The sequence below is a fragment of the Sinohyriopsis cumingii genome, chromosome 14 (genome assembly GCF_028554795.1).
Source record: "Sinohyriopsis cumingii isolate HCF-2022 chromosome 14, ASM2855479v2, whole genome shotgun sequence".
In the NCBI taxonomy this organism is placed as follows: Eukaryota; Metazoa; Mollusca; class Bivalvia; order Unionida; family Unionidae; genus Sinohyriopsis; species Sinohyriopsis cumingii.
The window spans coordinates 66,653,221-66,677,636 of NC_142974.1; the positions used below are offsets into that span (position 1 = coordinate 66,653,221).

The 24,416-nt window shown below is 34.6% G+C and overlaps 1 protein-coding gene and 1 long non-coding RNA gene across 2 annotated transcripts in view; one reads left to right on the top strand and one right to left on the bottom strand.

Annotated features, from left to right (window-relative positions):
- LOC149784038 (uncharacterized) overlaps positions 1-15,945 on the bottom strand; it is a 34,040-nt gene extending 18,095 nt beyond the window's left edge. The window contains exons 1-2 of the long non-coding RNA XR_016413729.1: positions 15,832-15,945; positions 2,766-2,835 (exon numbers count right to left, since the gene is read on the bottom strand). This is a non-coding gene — a long non-coding RNA (uncharacterized LOC149784038). The remainder of the gene's footprint in view (positions 1-2,765; positions 2,836-15,831) is intronic.
- Positions 1-22,430, top strand: part of LOC149784037 (regulating synaptic membrane exocytosis protein 2-like) — a 134,212-nt gene extending 111,782 nt beyond the window's left edge. The window contains exons 21-23 of the mRNA XM_089932133.1: positions 467-684; positions 3,379-3,518; positions 8,137-22,430. Of these exons, the coding sequence (XP_089788259.1) occupies positions 467-684; positions 3,379-3,518; positions 8,137-8,370 (592 nt within the window). The 3' untranslated portion in view covers positions 8,371-22,430. The remainder of the gene's footprint in view (positions 1-466; positions 685-3,378; positions 3,519-8,136) is intronic.
- The last annotated feature ends 1,986 nt before the right edge of the window (positions 22,431-24,416 follow it).

The window sequence follows — 24,416 nt, forward strand, 5'->3', positions numbered from 1 at the left end:
TAAGTTTAAAGAAGTAAAATTGAAAGCCCTGTTAGGACAAGCAGAAAGCTCTAACCATTTTACCATGACTTGATGTAACAGGATGGGAATGAGTCATTTTAATTTTTTCTGTGTACATCTGGTATGTCATTTCAAACATAACTTTTAAGAATTAAAAGAAGAAATATTAAACATAGCAAACATTTTTTTATGTAACAAAATATTTATTCTGTATTTATTATAATGTCATATTCACAAAGTTTTTTTTTAGTCATTACAAAACAAAACTTTTCAGATTGTTCCTCTCTGTGACATACATGCTTTAGTTTAATCCTTCTGAAATCTAGTGCAATAATTGGGGAGTGAAGGGATGGAGGGATTTACATGCAGTACAGAATACTTCTGTTTATTTAACTTGGAGTGATAACAAGTATTTTCTCTACACTTACCATGGTACTGTTCATTGTGTCCTTTCCACATTTTTCAGTGTGTGGCCACCCCCTGGAGTGAGAATTGGCACTGAGACTCATTTTGGAGACTTTATTGAGGGGCTGGGGCCAGCTCAGCTTGTGGGGAGACAGGTCTTAGGGTCCCCATGTCTTGGTGAAGTCCAGCTTGGGTTGTATGACAGAAAGGGGCACCTTGAGGTTGAAGTTATACGTGCACGAGGATTGCTAGCAAAACATGGAGCTAAAATATTACCAGGTTGGTAGAATACTGGTCCAGGACTAAGATTCATTGATATAAAGGTTAATCCTAATCATCATGATTAGCATTAGATTGACAGCTGGATTAAGGATTTGGAGCAATAATTAGTTTCTTATCTTTTCCATCTCGTACCATCCATTGCAGAAATTTTGTTTCAGCTCCTCATCTTTTGTATTATTAGAGATACCGGTTTACCTTGTTAGGTAATATTTAGCTGTACTGGTTGTAGACCAGAAGAGGTTATTGGTTGTTTTTATCATTCATCTGTCTGTTCACACAAGTTTTATTATCACTATTTCTCCTAAACTACTGGTAGAGTTGCCATTAAAATGTACACACACACACACACACATGCATCCACTGATCCATCTAAAAAAATATATCACCATTCCTCTTGAATCCATGTCCATATCAACATGGGATTTTCACTTCAAAGACTTATATTGTCTAGTTGGTCCTGAACGAAAATGATACCAGTCTAATTTCCAATATGTTCATCATGGAAGCCATCTTGAAAATATTGTTATTGTTGTTGTTACTCAGTGGAAAATTATATTGACATGTGTTTTTACCAGAAGACTTTTTATGACATCTAGTTGGTTGTGAATGAAAATGCTACCAATCTAATATCTGTTATGGTTGGCACAGTGGCCATTTTGAAAATCTTTGTTTCACTGCTCCCTGGAATAGATGGTTCTGTCAACATGGGGTTTTCATTGAAATATAAGTTATGATGTCTAGTTGGTCCTAAATAGAGATGGTGCAGATATGATGTCTAATATGGACACCATGGTGGCCATCTTGAAATTCTTGTTTTTGTTACTCCTGATTGGAAAGTCATAATGTCTAGTTTATAGTGCTAATCTGATATCTGATATGGTCTATGTTAAAAATCATGTTGCTTTTAATCAGTAATGGATGCTCATATCAACGGCAGGTTTTTTTGAGAGATTTGTGATGTTGTTGGTCCAAAATGAAAATGGTGCCAATGTGATGTCCAATATGGCTGCCACAACAGCCATCTTGAAAATGTTGCCAATCTGAACTTAAATATTGCCGCCCTCTAGAAAATATTATCATCACTATTTATTTGAGGTGGCTGTTCATTTTGACATTGTGCTTTCACTAGAAGATTTCATAAGACGTCTAGTTGGTCCTAAATTGAAATGGGGTGCATATAATATCTTGTTTCTTGTACTTCTCCATAATGGAAAACCATATCAACTTGTGGTTTTCACCAGAAGATTTGTTAAGATGCCTTTTTGGTTTTGTATTCAAACCATATTGATATATGTCATCCATTATAGCCACCTAGGTGGTCATCTTGAAAATCTTGTTATTGCTACTTAAATGGAAAGTCATTTTGAGATGTGGCTTTCATGAAGAGAGTTATTATTAAACAGAAATTATATGAAGTGACTCGCAACATATTGTATTGAAAGTGTTGTTATCTCTACTCCTCCCAGATGGCTGTCTGTATCATGGGTTTTAAATAAAACACATCTTGTTATACCTAAATGAAAATGGTGTCAAGCATACATCTAGTATGGCTATCATTGTGGGAGTCTTGGAAATCTTGCTGTTGCTAATGGATGGTCATACTGACATTGGGTTGTCACTAAGACTTCTAATGATGCCTTCTTTGTTCTAAGTTAAATTGGTGCCAATCCCAAAGACAGTATTTCAACAAAAGTACCTAATTTGAAAACCTTGTTATCAGTGAATAATATGAGATGATTACCAATACAGCAGTTTTAAAGAAGACATTGCCTTATTTTGATTTCCTGTAAATTCTTTTCATCCAGGAGAGTATAATCTCCATTGAAGGGCTCTTGTTTAATGCTGCCTCACTTTAGTTCCTTGTATGTATAGATGTAACAATTCTTTTTTCAAATTCAAGTCAGTTTCATAAGCTTCAGACAGTACATGACCTATCTGGTAGTGATCAAACAAGACTGTCAATAAAAGTTTGAAAAATACATGGAGGTGTATATTAGCTTTCTGTAACAATTGTCTTTATTTATATATTGGAATGATTTGGGCTGATTTGGGTTTGAGAGTACAAAACTGGGCCTTACCTTTGATGTCTGTCTTTCAGAAGATTGCTTGCTGTGCTATTTTCACTTTCTCAACCTCAGAGGTGAATTACTGAAACAAAGAAATGAGCTGACATCTTTGTTGGTTTTTTTAATTTTAAAATTGTATAGATTGATAGATTGGTATTGTTTAACATCTAATGAAAATGGTCCCTGTGATGTTCATCATGGCTTCCAGGGTGGTCATCTTTTGTTAATCTTCCAGATCAAACGGTAATTTTTGCATGGGGTTTTCATATATATATTTGATCCGAAGAAAATGGTGCTACTGTATCTTTGAAAATCTAGTATTTGCTTATATTTGACAGATGGTTAACTGTGTTTTATCCGTATCCTTGAACACCTACAGAGGATATGTTAATTAGTTGAGTGCAAGTCCCATTGTGGGACTCTTGTTTAGATTTGTTGTACATGTTTAATGAAAGAACTCCTTACTTGATTAGCACTAATATGTTAGGACATTATTAAAGTCAATTGTATGGTCTAAAATTCAAAGGTTATTTGAAAGTCAGGATCATAAACCTGTTGTGATAACTTAATATATTTTTTAAAATTATGTAGCCAAGTTATTATTATTATTATTATTATTTGGCAGCTCCTTATGTGAAGGTGTATTTAGTAGAGGGAAAGCACTGTGTTGAGAAGCAAAAGACAACAGTGGCAAGGAGGACCTTGGACCCTCTGTATCAGCAGCAGTTGGTCTTCAACGAGTCTTACCAAGGCAAAATATTACAAGTAGGCTTCATTATTTTCAGTCTTGTATTTGTCTCTTCATCTTTGTTTCCATCTCCCTCTCTATTTCTGTTATGAGCACCACAAATGCACCTCAGTTTACCTCTCCCTCTTTTATTTTGTCTGTATCTCTGAAATAGTCTCTTTAGTGCAGATCAGAGATGTACATTATAAATTATCTCTCAAATTTATTATTATTATTATTATAGGATTTTGCTCTTAACTAAAAGAAAGGATGAAAGCTTGCTCTCTTTTACTATTTCCATATTATGTGTGCACTTCTACAGGAGTTATACAATTTAATATTCCTGAACACTGGCATATTTCTAGAAAAAAATCTTGGAAACAAAACCAGCAACTTGATAAAGAAACATTTATATTTGTTTCAACATTTATGATTCTATACCACTCTGATATCTTAGTGGTTAGAGTGTCTGCCTCGAATGCAGATTCAAACCCTGGCTGAATCATACCAAAGACTTACAGCTAGATGCTAAATATTAAGAGGTTAGTGTTAGGTCTGGTAGGCTTGCTTCAGGATAATGTGACTTTGTGGGACATGATACTTCATGTCTGTGGTGTGATGCCCAGATCTAGACATCACTATAGACTACCACACTGCAGACATTGTAGTGATATGACTGAAAACTTAAAGCTACGTTAAAAATCCAAATTGCACACACTCAGTCCTGATAATGAAGATAACAGCAAACAAATTTTATCCATTATGCAAGGGCTGCTGATGGCAACGATGTTGGTATTTCTGGAAATAAATGGAAAAAGTATTTCTGACTTAAAGCCTGTTGCTGATGTCTTTATTTGATTCTTTTTTGAAATGATGGAAAATTGTGCTAAAAGTATTCCAAAATTTATAAAATCTCCACAGTCATTTGCATAAATTCTTACAAAGATAGGGTAAGAAAGTCGCCATGCAGGCTGTATCTTCATTAGATATTTATAACATAGTTGGCATGTACATGGAATTTTCTGTCTCTTTAGCTCTGCTAGTCATATAACTATGGAATGGTCTGTTGTCTTTTGTCCATCATCCATCCATTGTCCGTCCATCTGTGTGTTACAGCTATACCTCCTAAACCGCTTGGAGGATTGCCCTGAAGCTTTACACACACATTCATCAATGGTATAGTTGGTCTCAAATGAAAATGGGCCAACTTGGACAGCCGGTAAGGCCACCATGGCAGATATCTTGAAATTCGTGTTATTGCTACTCATCCTAACAAATGGTCATATCAACATGGAATATTTGCTAAAAGACTTCTGATGATGTCTAGTTGGTCATGAATGAAATGGTGCTGATCTGATGTCCATTATGGTGGCCACAGTGAAGATCATGAAAATATTAATATTGTTATTCCTCTTGAATGAATGGATGAACATTGGGTTTTCACATTTTCAATAAAAAGACTCTTTACGATGTCTAGTTGGTCTTGAATGATTATTGTGCCTTCTGACATTCAGTCTGGCCATGACGTAGAGGCTGTTGAGAAGAACTCGTTTTTCACTACTCATGCTCCTTCTGATTGTATGTTTGTAGCAGCATAAGGTTTTCACTAAACAATTTGTGATGTCTAGTTGGTCTTAAATGAAAATGGTGCCAATCTCACATCCATTATGGCCACAACCACAGCCATCTTGAAAATCTTGTTATTGCTACTCCTGAATGGAGAGTCATATCTTAAAAATACTGTCAGCTCTACTTCTCCCAAATGAATGGCTAACTTAGGGGTTTTCAGGAAAAGTCTTATTATGATACGTAGTGGTCTTAAATGAAAATGGTACCAGTCACACATCCAATGTGGTTGCCACAATGACTGTTTTAAAAATTTTGATATCGCTTACTACCCTTGACAGTGTTTTTGCCGAAACACTCCTAATAATGTCTACTTTGGCCAGAATGAAAATGGTGCCAAGCTGACATCCATTATTTGCACCTCATCACCAAATTTGAAAATTGTGTAGAATATCAGAGATGATTTCAGTATTTTGATATCGCTTACTACCCTTGACAGTGTTTTTGCCGAAACACTCCTAATAATGTCTACTTTGGCCAGAATGAAGATGGTGCCAAGCTGACATCCATTATTTGCACCTCAGCACCAAATTTGAAAATTGTGTAGAATATCAGAGATGATTTCAGTATTTTGCAGTTAATAGGAAGAAATTGTCTTACCATGAATTCCTGGAAATTCTTTTTGCCCAGTAAACCATCATTCCTTTATAGAGGGACTCTTGTTAAACTATACTTATTTAAATTGACAAATAAACATTACTTTCCCTCGGGAAATGTCTGCTTTTATCTGTATCATAGAGTAAATAGGTCTTTAATATATGTCAGGTATACGACATTCAACTTAATATAACTCATTATCTAGATTCTTCCATGAGTGATACAAGCTTTCTATTAACAGCCCATGCGGAAGCATTGGTAGCCTATCACTAACAGTTTGCCCTCTAACACTAGCCTTATTGAATGCATTCTTGGTTTCATACATTTTTTGTAAAATGAGCACGCCTATGAAATCCTCTGTATCAGAATATATTTTGTAAATGTCCTTTTTGTGGCTGGGATTTATATTCCTCCACGATCATGGCATAGTTTTGATTATCATTAATTATAACATAATTAATGGTTTTCCTAAAATTAGTAATACATTATATGTAATGACCATTCAGGTCAGTTATATTTCCCTTGGATATCCCCCCCTATACACACTTTTTGATGGTAGTACTTGAAATTGTATTAGACAATGCTTTTGAGAGCAAATTATTACAAAGAATGAGAAAATCCTAAAATGATATTTCAGCTGGTAATATAATTTTTTTAGTAACCTATAAGGAAAAGAAAATTAAGAAATATTACATGATTTGAATGCATATTATGTTTATGATAGTAACAAGGTCCATGAATAGCACTATATCCAGAGTTTGCTTTAGCCTTCCAATAAATAGTATTTTCTACACATTGATATAAAATTTTCTTGGTATTTTTTCCATTTAAAGTTTGGATTTATTTACCATAATAATCTGTAAAATACACAGCTAATAGTGAATAGTGTAGACACAGCAACAGTCCCATAAAGTGTGGACACCATGTTGTTCTATTTAGTGTAGATGTATTTATGTTGCCTCATAGATTGCTGACCTGCTATTCCCTAAAGTGTAGACAGGTCATGTTTGGTTGCTTTAAATTGCAAAGAAATCACAAAACATTTGTTCCCTCATCACATTATAAAATGGAAGGACTGATCCAGTGGCTTAGTGGTTAGAGTTTCTGCCTCAGATGCGAGAGGTCATGGGTTCAAACCTTAGCCAAGTCATACCAAAAACTTATAAAAATGGTACTGACAGCAGCCTTGATAATGTGACTGGGTGAGACATGATGCTACATGTCTGTGTCATGTGGACCCAGTGCATGACATCACTATAAACTGATGTGGTAGTGATATGACTGAAAAATTGTTATAGCTACATTAAAAATCCAGAACACACACACATAAAATGGAAGAGCTGAGTTAACCCTTTACCGCACCTTTGGATGCCTCTACTTCATTCGCATACAAGCACCTTTGGACGCCTCTACTCCATTTGCGTACAAGCACCTTTGGACTCCTCTACTCCATTTTTTGTATACAAGTACCTTTGGACTCCTCTACTCCATTCATATACAAGTGCCTTTGCCTCTACTCCATTCGCATACAAGCGTCTTTGGATGCCTCTACTCCATTTACATACAAGTGCCTTTGGACACCTTTACCCGATTTGCATACAAGCATCTTTGGACACCTCTACCCGATTCACATGCAAGCACCTTTTGATGTCTGCTGTAAACATCAGCCATTTTTAGCAGGTTTTCATAACGCCACCTTGGGGAAAAACCCCTATTAAATACTAGATTCATTGGTCTGAATGACCATTACATCAGATCACGTGGTCACTGTTAATGCTCTGGTTGAAATCTGCTATTTAAGGTAACTGGGTCATATTCTGCACTCTCCAAAATGGAGGTCAGATTTTGTTCAGTAGTTACGTAGTTTTCACGATTAGAATCACAACTATGAAAGCTTCAGTAACTTAGGTAAAGGCTCTGATATTGATTTAGGCAGCAATTAGTTTTTATAAATTACCAAATTCAGATGACTTAGTGATGTAGACGCATACAAAGAACTTGTAAATTTTGAGTATGAAAAATGGCAGCTACAGTTAGTCACACAGCTTTATTGATTTGACGGTGAACGAATTCTTGCAAGATTTTAAAGCACATAAAAAATTCTTCCATGAAAAATTACACAGCTATAACGATCGGACTTTACTCTTAAATTTTTCCATACTTAATAGATGTGTACCAAAAATGTAAAATGGTTAAAATTGCTGTTAAACGTAACATACACTACACTGCTTAACAGTGAACAGGAAGGCCTATGTGTATGGAGTCGAATAGGTAACAGGTGTTCTGTTTATAGCACACTGCACTGGGTAATTTTGCTACATATGTATTGAAGGGCTAAAAGCCATACACACTTTGAGGTAAAGGGATAACAACATTTAACTACGTGTGCTATCTTCAATACATAATAGTAAATTTGCTTTTATTCTTTTTCAGGTTACTGTATGGGGTGACTATGGTCGAATGGACAGAAAAGTTTTTATGGGTGTGGCTCAGATTCTACTGGACCAGTTAGATTTATCCAATATTGTAATAGGATGGTATAAATTATTTACGTCATCCTCATTGGTTAGTCATAATTCCTCCACTGGAACCCTTGCTCATAGTCGTAAAGGCTCAAGCACTTCATTGGACAGCGGTTACAACAACAGTAGTATTGCTAAAACATAGTGAAGATTTCTACTTAGGATGCATTTTTCATTTTTCAATCTTCTCTTATGGCAAAGCAGAACATTGTACTATTGTTTTTGCAAGTGTGAGTACATAATTGAAGTTTTTGTGGTGTTGGACCTAATTGCAAAGTAGTGTATGGCAGAAACAAAGCTGTAATTGAGATTTGTTTGAAACGTTTTTATACAAGATAGGTATGAAATGACTTAGAGTTCTGCATTCTGCATGTTGGATTTGAGAATAGTTTAAAATTGTACTGCTAGACAAACATGATTTATAAAAAGATAGTGAAGAAAATTTTACTTAAATTAACGTGTTCATAAGTCATACATAATCAGTAGATTTGTGGCCTGGACTGCTGCTTATCTTTGAACATTTAGATACCATAATATCCATACATTCCAAACTAGAATGTAAGACATTGTACCAGTCATTTGTCAGACTGGTTAAAGGTGCACAATTAGATTTCTATGAATAGGAATCTAAGAACAAGATATTATTCCATTTTTTGGAAGGTAGAGATAGATGAAAATGATGAAGGATTCCAGATAAATTCCAGTCTGAGGTTGGAATTGTTAGTATATATTAATTACCGATCCTGTTAGTATATATCTTAAATATTGATCCATATATCATTATCTTGGTTTTCAAGGAGAACCTCTTTCAGTACATAATTATTGTATCACGTTTGACCAAATTTCCATAATTTCCAATACTTGTATATGTGTTGTCAATGCCATATTTACATATTTTTAATAGGCACACAAATTTACCACTGTATCATTCAGTGACTACAATTTGTGCTGTTTGCTTCAAATCTGGTCTCATTTCAACCCAACTCTTGCTTGGCTCAGTGTGGTCTCTACCATGTAAGGGTCTGTAAAAATAGTAGTTTTTCTTGTAACAACAGAACGAGCCTTTTGGAAAGGTGATTTGATTGGCTGTTGAAATGAGGTGATGTAATTGATTGTTGGGATGAAGAGATGACATCCTTTTCTGTGTAAACATAGACAACTTCATGGACTGATTAAACACACATCCTGTAACTCTGCATCTGTTTACAAATTGAGGTTGAAATGTATGTTTCGAAGCAAATTCTGGTTTACATGATTGCAGAAATAATGTGTAGATAGATTCAGAATTAGCCAGAAGAAATGTCTTTTTAATTTCAGTTTTGCTCCCTTGAACTTTGTCCATGACAGTGGTTTTGTTGTTGCAGGGTTTATCGCCATTTTTCAGCACAAGATAGGCTATACATGGCAGCCAGTATAAATGGTGGAGGACGAATCCGGGAAAACCCCGGAAAGAACCATCCACCCACAAGAAGCTACTGGCAAGCTTTCTTACATACCCACATTGGCTGAACCCGAGACTCGAACCCATGGAGACAGAGGTGAGATGGCACTGATCCGTAATGGAGAGCGCTTTAGACCACTTGGCCACACAGGCCTCCCATGACAGTGGTAAAGGAAGCATCCTGACAGTCCTCTGTACGGACAAGGTTGCAAAATGGGCTTCAGTTTTTGGTGCTTACCTCAAGGAGTGCTTCTATTTGTGGTCACCTCCAAAAAATACTAGAAAAGTGGTTGAAAATGCTCTGGAGTCTTTGAAAAGTACTTGAATTTCAAAAGAAATATATTTTATTGAAGACAATAATTTATGATATAAATATCGAGAATTTTAAAAAAAGATTGGTTAAAAAAGCAAGAAACCTAATCATCCTGAATTTTTAATTCAGTGTTGGATTGATTAATTCATTAGGACTTACAGCTGGGTCATTGGTACTAAGTCTTATTTGAGGTAAATGTCTGGATGTTGCATTGAATGGGCTGTACATGCAGATAAAAAGTCAGTCACATGTCTTCCGATGAGAAGATTTATTTTACCGAAAAGCACCATAAGCACTGATACACGCTGTATGTCAACTTCTAATCAGTACTAACTGTGGCTGCCTTTTGTAATACTGATGGTAGGAACATTGCAATCAGTTTCTGTACCAGTCACAATAATCAGAAATGAAAGTCTCAAGATGTTTCTGGCCCTGTTGCACACAGAATCATGTAGACTTGTAGCGATGAAGTATGTAGAGCCAACTTGTAAAAGTAACCTCATTCACTTCAATGAGTCAGAAATTTTTTAATTCACAAGGGACATGTGAAATGATTACAGAAATAAAATAATGACTGTTTGAATGGATTTAGAATATATTTTGCTTAAACATGAAAAAGTCACAAAGGATTGATAAGCACTGGAAAATAAATTTGATAACTTTCAAACTATTTCAGCCTATGCTCTTATGCCCAATGGCGCTTGAGGTAAAACGTTGTTACCTAGTTGCAGTTTACGCCCCAAAAATGTTTTTTTTAGCTCTTGTTAAAAAATGAAATGCTTTTTTCTAATATTTATTGATAGTACAACATAAAATTTCTGCTTAAGTTTATATAGACTTAAGTATAGGACTTGAAAGTTAGGTTTCTCTCTTTGAAAGGTGTTTGAACTTCTTGATGAAATATATGTATAAACCAGGACGGAGGTCGTACAGATTCACACAAGAGTCGAGTTGAATGAGACTAGTTAAGATTATAAGAAGAAACATTTCACAAGAACAAAACTTTCATGTGCTTTTATAAAAAAGTATATACAGTATTCTCTCCTTTATTCCACTGCATATGTTGAAGCTCAGAAAAGTTTAGGCATGATTTACGTCTTTTTTCCTGAGTAATAAAACAAAAATATACATGATAGATCAGAAATCAGGTACATGTACTAAAAATACAGTGATCATTTGTAAACAGGTTTTCCAGCTTTGATGCATTCTTTACCATAGCTGTTTACCTTATGATGCAGTTGCAGCTGCCTTGAATGTAGTTCTTTGAAACCTAAGAAATAATGCTTTAGTCATGTGACTGGCTATGTTGATGACCCAGAATGAGCTGACATATAGATATATTTACAAGTAGAATGTCACATAAGGATGCAAAAATTAAATTTTCTTTTGATGTAACACATGAAAGTCATATGATGTGCCAAGATAGCCATGGTAAGTGTCAGATGCTACATTTTTTATTTTTTTTCTTCAGATTTGTTGGTTACTTGCATGTTATGTAATAGAACAGTGCCTCATCTGGCCGTCAGGGAAAAGTTAGCTAATGGTATGACCTTGCTTCCATCATCTGTTTGTTAAAAGTTGATTGCTAACACACCAGAAGTCAGATTTCTGAGTCATTTTGATAGTAGGCAAAATCCATGCATATCAATGAGGGGATATTGCATCTGATTAGCTGAGCATATTACCACAATGGTGGCCATGTTTCAGACCCAGTTTGATCAAGCTTGGGATGTGGGCTTGCAACCTCAAAGCTCAAATGAATTCAGTGATGAGTGAGATCTATGCATGCTAATATGGTGAGCTTGGGTGTATTCTCTTAGCTTATTGTCTCTTTAAAAACTATATTTAAACAGGTTTATATTGTCATGATCTTGACTTGGGTTATGAGCAAGACCTATGCATATTAGTGTTCCAGCTAGGTAGATGCAATTAGGTGTTGTGCTATGCCTCAGCCTTATTTTGTATCTTAGATTCACACCCAGCTCTATATTAATTTCTTAGATTACCATCCCACCTTTGCTAAAACCATTTCGCTTCTGGATTAGCATGCATTCTGTCTACCATATTGTGAAATTGTGAGTTCAGATGATGCATTTTGGTATGTACCAATATGCCATACTAAGTTTGTGACTTCCCAAACATCAATAAAAGAAACGATTGCAGATAGAAATCGGTTTCTGTGTATCAAGACTAAAATATATATAGTGCTGTTTAAGGTTAGATAAGTCATCCAATAAGTAATATATGATGGAGTTTGAACTTTTTTTTTACAGCTTAAAGCAGGTTGTCATAGAAATGGTTGACATTCAGCTTGTTTTAGCCATATTGCAATGTACAGTGCTACCTCATATTATTGCACCAGGATAACATGCAGACATGCTTTTATTGCAGGAGCATGTGTTGATCCCACTTTTTCTTATAAAAAGATACACAAAAATTAAGCCTCTATTTGTTTAACAGGAATAAATGATGATGAAAATTGGTAAATTAAAACTTATTATACGACTTGATATATGGTAAAAGATGACAGCTAGTGCCTGGAAATTTAAATTGGCATTATGAAATTCTTCATGTTTAGTAAGAAATCCTATTGAATTTCTTTTAGAAAAAATTCTAAATACACCATAAATAATGATATAATCACTGAAATATTGATAAATAATAATGTTCAAAGCACCTTCTGTTGGCATCATTTTTTGAAATACATACCAATTCAATAATTTTTGTCAAGTAAACTATGTGTTTCAGAATAATCAACATAAATGTGATATATCCTCTTGTATTCAAACTCTAAAAGAGGCCATCAGTCATCACAGCAATGCTGATGAACATTTCCTTGTGAACCCAATTAATTGCTGACAGTGTTTTGACCTTAAACTTGCAGAAAGATTTGTTACATACAGTCAGTTAAAAGTAGACCTGCTTTACATTATCTCATTAATCACAGATTTGATATGAATTTAAGTAAAGTAGGTGGAATAAAAGAGTTAAATGGCATACAAATCCTATCTTTGTAAGAGCTTGCGGTCATATTCATGTGTCAAGTCAACTTATTTCAGTTAACATTTAAGTAATGTTTAAATATTATGTAAGTGACATAATTAAAGTATATAATGTTAATCAGTATTATATCCTTCTCAATTGCAAATGTGATGAAAATAACCAAGAGAACCAAGTGAAAAAGTGTACTTTTCGCATGGAAAGCACAGATACAATTCATGGAAAGTACAGATATGATGCATAGAAAACACAGATACGATTCATGGAAAGCACAGATACGATTCATGGAAAGCATGGATACGATTCATGGAAAGCATAGATGCAATACATTATTGAGATATGCCAGAATTTTGTTTTTATTTACAGTGAAATTACATCCTCAGTATCTTACTATTAGAACAATAAAATTAAACTTACTTTTAATGTAGATTTTATGAAAAAAAGATTGTTCATGGGAAAAAAATTATATGAACAATCACAATAGAATGTATCCACATTCACATGCAAAATGCAGGGACATATTACTCAAGGTTTTCACTGGTGCATATGCACTTTGTCATGAAACCGTTTCTAATGATCTGATCATCCTTCAGAGATTCGTTATCTCGAAATAAATGTAATTTATGCAGTGAAGTGAGCAGGATCATTAGAATTTTTTTTTTGTTGACAATTATTTCCAGTTTGATTATATACCAAAGATTCAGATATTTAATAATTATATCCTCCTCCACCTCATCTCCATCTTGAGGTCCATCTGGTTCTTTTACGGATATCACTCGATTACTTATGCTGATGCTTATGATGCTTATTTGTGGACCCCATTGTGATGAGGGAGAGATGCAGCATGAGACACTGGCCGTAGAAATATCTATATAAAGTCAGAATTGAAAAAATTCTTGAATCTATTCATTACTCATGTTAGATTATTTTTAGGGATTTTGTAAAGTTGAGAGAGGATGTGTTGTGTACTGATGATGGAAGAAAAGGTGAAACCCTAAAAGTGCAACCCTGTTATATCCAGTGTCAGAAAATGTAAACAAGTTCAGAAATTATTTTTGACATTAATTATGTAAAGTGATTTTAAAAAAAGCTGTATTATACAGTTTTTAATTGTTAAATTTGTGTAGTTGGATATGTGTTGTGTTCATGCTGTAATACATGCCCTTTTATAAGTATTTCATAAACTATGTACACAATTGTGCCCTGCTATTTATAGATACTAGCTGGAACACTGTATGTTAGTTATATTTGGAAAAGACCAGATTATTGTTAACTATCCAATGGTTAAAACTGACATGATATAAAGGCTGGGGAAAGCTTATATAGGATTGTATTCTTACAATGCTACATAATTGTGGTTAATGAAATGTTAACTGTTATGTATGTCAGTTGAGTGATGTCAGGCACATTTGAGGTCATGGAAGGGATTGGCTGCTTGGACCTTATTCAATTTTGATCTAATGAATTCTCATTGCTAGGTACATGACAGATGAGTTTGAAAATAAGCGAGGTTCACATATAATAGTACTTAACACCAGTAGTCATTCATTTATTTGACTGACTGTGCTTCTTATTGTGGAAGCCATTTTTGATTGGACTTTCAATATATGCTCATATCATTAAGGTCTCAGATGAATTTGATAATGTGTGTCATCCATGTATAGTAATGAGTGAGATCCATGCATATTAATGGGTGAGGACCATGCATATTAATAAGGGAGATCAATGCATATTAATGAGTGAGGACCATGCATATTAATGAGGGAGATCCATGCATATTAATGAGTGAGGACCATGCATATTAATGAGGGAAATCAATGCATATTAATGAGTGAGGACCATGCATATTAATGAGTTGATCTTGTATTTCATTTACTGAGTTTGTTACAGTCTCTGGAATGGGTTGTGTTACCAATGAAACAAAAATGCTCATTGCAGGCAAATGAAGAAGAATCCAAATGAAATGTTTAATGGATGCAAAGAAAATAATAAACTTTTTTTAAATAAAGAAAACCGAATGATGAATAATAAATGAAAATATAGTGGTATGAAAATGCATTTCATGAATTGATTTGAAATCATTTTTATGCCACTGCTTAATTTCCACAGTTGCATGATAATCCATGAGGACACTGACAGATGATTTTTCACTCCTCACAATCCACAATGTTGTTTTCTTGAGGCAAACATAAACTGTACAAGTGACAGTACTGTGATTATACCATCATCAGAGTTTGTATCTTTATAATATATACTTTAACACAATGAATTAAGAAATAAATTGCTGACACTGTACAATTATCTTTTTTACATGTATTGCCTTTGCTCTTACGTTTTTATCTGATGTAATTTCAGTGATGTCATTTGCATTTCATGCAAGTCCTATTTTATTAAGGCCTTCTTTTAAAGTTAAAGTTAAAACAGTAATAAGACAAATAAAAAGAGAACAACTTTAACATGTGTCAAAAATTGAAATTCCAGATTCAGTAAATGCATTGCCTGTTCATCCCAAATGAACTGAGTAATAAACACAAATGTTAATGCATTTCCGAGAGTATAAACACAAAATGTGAATGAATGCTTGAGATCATAAACAAAATGTGAGTACATTCTCAGATCATAATCCCAAAAATGTGAATGCATTTCTAAGCTCAAAAACACAAAATGTGAACGCATTTCTAAGCTCAAAAACACAAAATGTGAATGTATTTTTGAGATCGTAAACACTAAATGTGAATGCATTTCTAAGATCATAAATGAAAAATGATAATATGATACCTGAAATAAAAACATGTTGGGTAAATACTGAATGCATTTCAAATTCAGACAAAATGCAGATTAGGTAAAATTACCTTTCTTGTGGTCTGTTATGCTGTGTGAGACAGCGGTGTCGCTAGGATTGGTGTCACCCAGTGCAGTAAACTCATGGTGTCACCCCTCCAGACTTCCACCATGGATTTCTTCTTCTTAAAATAAGTCCACAGTATAAAAATGACAAGAACAAAAACAAATTAATTGAAGGTCAGAAGGTAAACGTATTTAAGAACTGTAACAACATTAAGTTATAGTTACTTTATATGTGTGCTCTGTAAAATTTGCAATTTTTCATTTTGGTGTCACCCCTCTGAGATGGTGTCACCCGGTGCGGTCCGCACCCCCCTAGCGACGCCACTGGTGTGAGATCCATGCATGGTAATGTGTCACTGTATTTTGACATGTATAATGTATGTACCCATATGCAGATCAGGGTCTCTGCTGTTCACTTGAGGAACAAGAAAGAAAACCATTGACCCTGATCTGTCTGTGCTTCATAATATGGCAGGTCAGGGTATGTGCTGGTCATAGTTAGTCCGAGTCTCTAATCGTTCCCAGAAGATGTTTAAACTTATTGTGACAGCTGAAATCGATGCCAATCACCAAAAGCCAATTTCATAATTAGTTGCCCCAAAGACTGAATGGATTTTGCAGGCCTGCATTATATAATTAACTACCCAAGGAAATGTGTGTCATTGTCATTGGATGAAGAGTTTTATTTTGATACGTTAATTATTGTATACAGCTTCACTCGTTTAGTCTTTCTTCTGCAATTTGCTGCCCACACTGCCATCTCTAATGTCAAAACTTACATTGAATGGGCAGTGACAGTGGTGTGGGAACAGACAATATTGCTGAACATGGGGACATAATAAGTGAGGCTAGATGACAAATAGGTTGACATGAAGTGAAGTAATGAGGCTTTTGACATTTACAAGCCATGCATTTCCTTGCTTGCATTCTAGGTTATGAAATATAGGCCGCCATGTGTTTCTGTGGCAAAATTTAGACTTTTAAGCAGACAGTTGGCCATGATGTGACCTGTCAGCCAGGTGACATTAGATATTTTGATGAAGTGCCAATGTACATGATTGATTAAATACAGACGTTCTAGAACGAAATTCAGCAGCAATGGTCAAAGAAGGCCATATCAAGTTATATTAATCTTTTTTATTTAAGTCGAGTATAGTGTTTGAATTCTTTATTTATCTTTTTTTTAAAGTAGAGTATAGTGTTTGAATTCTTTATTTACTTCTGAATGTATTAGCAACATGACAGTTGTTATTTTTTAGCAGTAGTGTCATTGAATGCTCAAAGGAAAGATGTATTTGTATGTTTACATCAACAGAAATATATTCATATGTAAAATTATTCATACATTTGTAATCATAAATACATACTCTAACCTTAAATTTTCAATATTTATTTATAGTTGATCTGACTACAAGTCATTTGCTGTATGAAATAATATGGAGTTGATATGACTCGTTAATTTTAATGAAGTGTTCATAGAAGCATAGTGTTTTAATATTTTTATGCATGTTTTCGTTGATTCTAGGATCATGTATATATTTGCATATTGCACTTGCACAAATATGAACAGCATAGAACCTGGTCTGGAAATTCATGAGGTTGAGTTATAACTTGAAATTTTGTTTTGGCCAGTCAGATAGGGTTATATTTGAATGGTTGCTTTTGATTGGCTGATAACAAAATCTAAAATTCAAGCATTTAATTGTATGATATCCAGGCTTGAGATTTTGCTTTGACCAATCAAGAATGAGATAATATTGGAAAGGTCATTTCTGATTGGGTGATAGTAGAAAATAACTCAGACTTCGAATCAACTTCAGATGTTTATGATATCCAGGCCATAACAGCTACTGTGTTATGCTCGAACAGATCAGGGTGTGCTGTTTATGTGACCTGTATTAAGGAACAAAGTAAAACCTGTTGTTTGCTATTGAGTGTATGTGACTTGTGTGTAAAAACAGTACAACCTTGCAATGGTAATATAGTATATGCTTGCTTACAAGTAGCATCTTACTGCTAAAACACAGACTCTGATCTGCAGTCACCTAATGTACTGGCAAATCAGGGTCTGTCTGTTGCTTAATCCTTACAAACTGCATAGACACAGACCAAGATTTTTGAATTTGCAGTTTGATATAACTTGTACATGAGTATGTGCAATAGCATGGGACGATTCTTTGCAAGGAACCACTGTTATGTGTAGCATTAATAACTGAGCGTTTGAATGTTCACACTGTGTGTCACTAACAATGATTATCCAACTGTGATTTTAGCAATTTGTTGTTCTATGTAGAAATATCATGCGTACTTTTACTATTTGCTTTTTTCCTTTTTCCTTTTTTTTTAATTAGTAGTAGGAGAAATTTGCTCTACTGGTCATAGTCCAAAAGAATTTATGGGATGGTCTGTTGTCCATTTGTCCATCTGTCCATCTGTTGTCCTTCTGTCCATTAGCACAAGATATCACTACTTCTCCTAAACTACTTTGAGGATTGCCATGAAACTTTACACATATACACACACATTCATCCTAAGATCTAAATGAAAATGGTGGTGCTTTGATGTCCAATATGGCCACCAGAGTGCCCATCTTAAAAATATTGTTATTGATAATCCTTATGAATAAAAAGTGATATTGCCATCACATTTTCACTAGAAGACTTCTTATTTATGTATAGCTGGCTCAGAATGATGTCCAGTATGGCCACAACAGCTGCCATCTTAAAACTGTTATTATCACTACTCCTGAATGGATGGATGTGTCAACTTGGGAATTTTTTAAAACAGCTTCTTTTGATGGTGCCATTCAGACATTCAGTTTGTCTGTCACTGTCACATGATGGTGCCATTCAGACATTCAGTTTGTATGTCACTGTCACATGATGGTACCATTCAGACATTCAGTTTGTATGTCACTGTCACATGATGGTGCCATTCAGCCATTCAGTTTGTCTGTCACTGTCACATGATGGTGCCATTCAGACATTCAGTTTGTCTGTCACTGTCACATGATGGTGCCATTCAGACATTCAGTTTGTATGTCACTGTCACATGATGGTGCCATTCAGCCATTCAGTTTGTCTGTCACTGTCACAGTGGTCATCTTGAAAAAACATGCTATAACTGTGTCTCCTTAGCATATGGTAAAATCAACATGGTGTTTTTGCTGAAAGAGTTCTTATGATGTGTTGGTCATAAATGAAAATGGTACCAATCTGATTTCAAATAAGACTGCCACAATGACCATTTTGAAAATCTCATTGCTTCTCTAAGGTAGCTAGTCATATCAACATCATGCTTTCATCAAAAGACTTCTGATGATGACTAGTTGGTACTTGGTAGAACATTGCCGGTCTGATATTGAATATGGCCACCATGGCAGCCATCTTAAAGATGTTGTCATCATTGCCTATCTGAAATGGGAAGTCATAATATCAACATGTTGTGTCCACCAGAAAACATAATGTGATTCCTTGTTAGTCCTACATGAAAATGCATCCAATATGCCTACCACAGTAGCTAATTTCAAAATCATTTTATTCCAGAATAATATCACAGATAATTTCAACACTCCACAGTTAAAAGGAAGAAATGTTCTTACCTTGAATTCCAGGAAATTCTTTTCAGCCAGCATAGCGTCAGTCCTTTTGAGGGACTCTTGTTTGAACGTAATACATTTTCAATAGACAGGACTTTAGACAAATTTTGTTTGATGTTAACTTGAAAAACAAGGTACTCACATTCAAAATTTGATAGGTACTAAGATAAAAAAGATTGAGTGCAATAGTTTTAAAATCTGGAATTGAGACTCATTTTAAAAGAGTTATTCACTTGCAGTTGAATTAAGTTTAAGTGAGACGGTTTTTTTTAACAGAGTCAGTGGTAATATTTTGCAATAGTATCTCTTTTTGTACCAGAAATAACACTGTCACAATGTTAATAATCATTACTGACAAATAACATAATACAAGCAGGAACCCAAATATTGTTTATGAGTCAAGGGCTATAATTTATTTTTTGAAATGCAAACATGACTCTAGATAAGTGCAAAGACACGTATAACTTGTATCCCATCAGATTAAGGGTGTGAAAATAGAGATCAAGAAAAAACTGGCTGTGAAAATTATATCAAGACTTAGTCCTGAAATAAGAAAGGATTCATTTACCCAGCATCCCAGCAGATTAAGTGTGTGGAAATAATCATAAAGAAAAACAAAATCTGTGAAAATTGTATCAGGATTTAGTCCTAAAATGGAAAAAGATATGTTTAACTTGCATCTCACATAGCAAAAATAACAAGGTCATCAGTCAGTATTATAAAAAGAAATTAGGGTGTCTTTCTACAGTACAGAAGAGACTGAATCAATCTTTGTAGTTAGCAAGTATTTCATACTTTGCTTCTATAACATATCAGTACATCTTGGTATTTTTACTGGCCAACACTACAACTGGAATAATGACTGATGATAGATGCAGATCATAAAAAGAGCGAGGCCATGTTTCACAATCAAACCAATTGTATGCATTGAAGTTATATGGATAAAGGATGATAAAATTGCACAATTGTTTGAAAACAAAAAGTCAAGGGTATCTTCCATTAGTGAAATGGAGGCAGATACACAAAAATATGTACATCAGAGGGCATCTTTCTTATGGCCATTTAAGGATTATTACTAATAGGTTTTTCTTACAAAAAAATATTCAGAATTTTACTGGCAGAGGACCAGATGGCACCCTGTACTATTTGTTGCCATATTGTTGATATCTCATAAACAGATATGAAATTTTACTTGTCATGTGTACCTTTAAAAATGCCTTGGAAATTATATATATATATTTAAGGTGTGTGTGATAAGATCAAATTTGCATCCATTTCCAAGATATTAGTTTTACACTAGCAGTTTTTTTTATAATTATTGGCAACTTAATATTACATTTAAACATTGCATCCCTGATCAGAGTGGACAGAAAAGTAATTTTTAAAATCAAGATTAAAAGCAAATTGTTGGAGTCTATAGGAGGATGCTTGATTATAGTAGGCAAAATTAATATTTAATACAAATAATACTATCATACAGGTTAGAGAATTTTCAATTCATACTCTACTTAGATTGGAACCCAGGTCCATGGGTAAATGGCACACATCGCCTTGCCTCACATACAAGTCCATATTCCATCATGACTAAACACACATCGCCAAAACATGATGCAACTAGGTCAGTGTTATATGCACTCGTGTAGCAGACACTTGTATAAGGACCTGATAATTAATTGTCATCTATCTACATAGTCATTCCAGATTCCTATATATATATGTCTCAAACAATGACCATTTTGCAATACCATGGATCTTTGCAAATAAGGTGCTGACATTAATTCTAGTTCGAGTATCTCTTATAAGTGACACGGCCTCTTGGATTCAGATTCATTTACTGTGGTGGAGTTTATGACAAAGTGTATGTAGAAGGACATTAGCTCCAACAAGGTTCCAAGTCCATCATTGGTTACAATTCTTTGATAGTCAGAAGCTCTGTCATTCCTTAATTTACAAATGACAACATGACATTGCATTATAGTGTAATGACATAGTTTATTCCCTAGATGTTTAGATCATAAACTTGTGCTGTAAGCAAACAGAATGATGTTCAGTAGCTTTTTTTTTTGATATTCAGCCATAAACCTTTCTGGAGTTTCAAAACCTTTGGTTCCTCGGCTAGAATACTATATTTGATGTTCCTGAATTTACTTGAAGTTTTACCATAATTTATTGTGTGTACCAGGTGATGAGTTTTTACCAAGGGAGAGATGATGGCAGGTATGGGTATGTGCTGACTGTAATTGTGCATGGATTGGGCATGTGTAAATATGGTATATTTTGATTGGGGAATTTTGTTCTATCCTGAACGGGAAATTAATTAGGAAATCGTTAATTGAAGACTTTCCTGTTGGATCATATATGAAAGTGAACAAGCTCTGATAAACTGTTTATCTGCCTATATCGTGTACTTGACTATAACCAGCATAGACCCAGATCTGCCATTTTATAATGCCCTGGAGGATCAGGGTCAAAGTTGTTACTTGAAATGACAGACTGAGCAGCACATTGTAAATACTCGCTGTAAGCCATCTTCAACTGTAAGAGACATAGACCCTGATGTACCATTACATGATGCACCAGCCTTTCAGGGTTTATAGTTTTATACTCATTAATTCTAACCAGCTGCACAGGTCCAGATCTGTAATTACATACTGTGATAGCAAATCAGGGTCTGGGCAGTTTGTAACTATATCGGACTTGTACATGAGTATATGCAGTTAGATCTGATTGGATGGTTCAGTATGTAATGGAGAACAGAGACAATTGCTTTTAGAAATCAGTTGTGTACTATACATGGTTACATAGGGATATATTGTATGTGTGCTGTGTTAGATGGTTGCTGTTAAATGGAGAAAATTTTATCTGCTGATATATACTTTAAATAAGTTCTTGGATTTGAAATCGTGATCTTGTTGTTAGTAATATATACCATTATTATTTATTTCATTTTGTGCAATACCTCTTTAACTTGGCACTGTTACAATCAAATAAAACCATTACTAAATGCTTTGGTCTCGTTTCACTGCTTTCTTTGTCCAACCATGACAGTGGTAGTACATATCATATTACCCTTGAACCTTCATATGTACTTGCAGTGTACAGTATTTTTTCTGATTCCGATCATAATGGTCTCCTTGGTCACCAAAGATTTTACTGTCACATAGTGAGACAGCCTTCTAATGAAGTAAATGATATATAAAATATTACTGTTAAGTAAGAGATACATCAAAACCAACAATTTATTTCTCTAGAATACAAAGTGAACATTTTAAAGGAACTTACAGAATTGTGAATCCCAAATAATTCTTAAAATTTTATCACAAGTCCAAAGGTCTAGAGTGTTCCTTAAAATGCAGTCCAGAATGTCTTTGAATGAATTCACAATAATCTTGTAATAGTGTTCTAATCCAAACAGCCAATGAGCACTTTGTAATTGCAATGAATAATTTAAATAAACAGTTCCTCTCAAATTAAAGCTGAACACAACTAAAAGTCAGATATTAAGATAGGAATGAATAATCTTGCTGGTCTCAAACTTGTATGCAGTACATTTCCACTTGCACTTGACCTATATGACAATATATTACAATTAATACTGATGAATCTTCTAATAAATTAAATGATGTGTATAATTTTACCAGTGATTATTTTGGATTCAAGACCATACAGTGTAACAAAATAATATTATAATGAACAACCTTAAAGTGAGAGAGTTCTGTGCCTTGGTTAGGTTTTATGTTTACTTGTGATCATTTTTCAGGCATTTCGTAGGGCATCCTTATTGCAGCAACACATTTAAAACCATTCTGCCTCTGTTCAGTCGGAGACATCTGTGGTATATATATATATATATATATATATATATATATATATATATATATATATATATATATATATATATAGAACATTTGCTGTATACTTCTCTCTACAGGGAATAATCATAATAAAACTGAATTGTGGGTCGTTGGTAGTGTGGAGGGGGCAGGCTAGTGTGGATGAAATTCATTCAAAATGTAGACAAATTTGAGCTCACCTGGAAAAAGGCCAAGGAGGCTCATGGCACTCACTACTAATTGCATTTATGATTTAGCTTGTTATATAGGTTTCTATGGTCACGACCTCAGTTGATTTTCAAGATGAGCAGTATATTTTCATAGTAACGACGTGGTCTTGCATCTGATTAACTAACGCTGTTTGGACCGCTCCGGTGGCCTAAGTGGTCAGAGCGTCCGCCTCGGATACGGGAGATCGCTGGTTCGAACCCCAGCCGAGTCATAATACAGACTTATAAAAAAAGGTACTTGCAGCTGCATCGCTTGGCGCTCAACAATAAGAGTTAATGTTATGACTGGTCTTCCTGGCGTCAAGATAATGTGATGTAACTGGGTGGGACATAATGCTACATATCTGCGGCATGATGCCCAAGTGCTTGACATTACTATACACAGCCACACGGTAGTAACATGACTGGAAAGATTTTAAAGCTACATTAAAAATCCAAATCAAACACACACACACACACACACACACACACACACACACCTATCTATCTATGTTGTTGTTATGGGGTTTAACGCCATTTTTCAGCACAAGATATATATGGCGGCCGGTATTAATAGTGGAGGAAGAACCAGGGAAAACCCCGGAAAGAACCACCGACCAACGAGAAGCTACCAGCAAGCTTTCTCACATATCCACATTGGCCGAGCGCGAGAGTCGAACCCACGCAGACAGAGGTGAGATGGCAGTGATCCGTGACGTAGAGCGCTTTAGGCCACTCGGGGCCACTCTCTCTCTCTCTCTCTCTCTCTCTCTCTCTCTCTCTCTCTATATATATATATATATATATATATATATATATATATATATATATATATATATATAGATATATATATATATATATATATATATATATATATATATATATATATATATATATATATATATATATATATATATATACGTACGCACACACACGCTGTTACGTTTCAA